At 72.0% G+C, this 1,156-nt stretch overlaps 1 protein-coding gene across 1 annotated transcript in view; it reads left to right on the top strand.

Annotated features, from left to right (window-relative positions):
* P2RY8 (P2Y receptor family member 8) overlaps window positions 1–1,150 on the top strand; it is a 2,125-nt gene extending 975 nt beyond the window's left edge. Inside the window, exon 2 of the mRNA XM_029930365.1 lies at window positions 1–1,150. This exon is cut by the window's left edge and continues 1 nt beyond it. Coding sequence (XP_029786225.1) covers window positions 1–681 — 681 coding nt within the window. The 3' untranslated portion in view covers window positions 682–1,150.
* The last annotated feature ends 6 nt before the right edge of the window (window positions 1,151–1,156 follow it).

Genomic DNA, 1,156 nt, shown 5'->3' with positions numbered 1-1,156 from the left:
TGGCGCCGCCGCCGCTACGCCGTGGCCGCGTGCGCCGGGCTGTGGCTGCTGCTGCTGTGCGCGCTGTCCCCGCTGGCGCGCACCGACCTCACCTACCCCGTGGAGGCGCTGGGCATCGTCACCTGCTTCGACGTGCTCAAGTCCACCATGCTGCCCAGCGTGGCCATGTGGGCCATGTTCCTCTTCACGCTCTTCATCGTGCTCTTCCTGGTCCCCTTCGTGGTCACCGTGGCCTGCTACACGGCCACCATCCTGGCGCTGCTGCGCACGGCCGACCCGCACAGCCGGGAGCAGCGGCGCCGCGCCGTGGGCCTGGCGGCCGTGGTGCTGCTGGCCTTCGTCACCTGCTTCGCGCCCAACAACTTCGTGCTGCTGGTGCACATGGTGAGCCGCCTCTTCCTGGGCAAGACCTACTACCACGTGTACAAGCTCACGCTGTGCCTCAGCTGCGTCAACAACTGCCTGGACCCCTTCGTCTACTACTTCGCGTCCCGCGAGTTCCAGCTGCGCCTGCGCCTCTACCTGGGCTACGGCCGCCTGCCCGCCGGCGTCCGGGACGCGCGCACCGAGAGCCTCTTCTCGGCGCGGACGCTGTCGGCGCGCTCCATGTCCAGCGGCCACTTCGAGGGGCTCGAGGCGGCGGGGAGGCCCACCCTCCGCAGGCAGGAGAGCGTCTTCTGAGGCGCGCAGCCCCGGGGACGGCTGCGGACAGCGCTCACGGGCGGTCTCCGTGCGAAGCGTGTGCCTCCGCCGCCGTGGCGCATGGAGAGGGCCCCCAGGCGGATGGCGCATGGAGAGGGTCCCCAGGCGGATGGCGCATGGAGAGGGCCCCCAGGCAGATGGCGCATGGAGAGGGTCCCCAGGCGGGCCGCGGAGGAGGCCCGGGGCACCGGGACCCAACAGCCCGCGGTTTAATGACACGGGACCGAGCGCGCAGGGCGGAACAGGATGGGGACCCAAGGCGACCCCCTGAGTCCCTCCGCATCCCCAAAGCCACCGGAATCCTTCTGTGCGCCTGGCGCTGGGGGAACGCCCACCCGGCCGGTCCTCCGCCCCTGGTCCCGGCCTGGAGCCCCGGAGCCTCATGCAAGGCCTCGCACGGTGGGCGGCAGCCTCGCACCGGACCTGACCCCTGGCGCCCTCGGGGACCCCGCAC

The sequence above is a fragment of the Suricata suricatta genome, chromosome X, assembly GCF_006229205.1.
Source record: "Suricata suricatta isolate VVHF042 chromosome X, meerkat_22Aug2017_6uvM2_HiC, whole genome shotgun sequence".
Taxonomy (NCBI): domain Eukaryota; kingdom Metazoa; phylum Chordata; class Mammalia; order Carnivora; family Herpestidae; genus Suricata; species Suricata suricatta.
The sequence above is the reverse complement of the archived record's forward strand: the minus strand, read 5'-3'. Positions and strand labels throughout refer to the sequence as shown.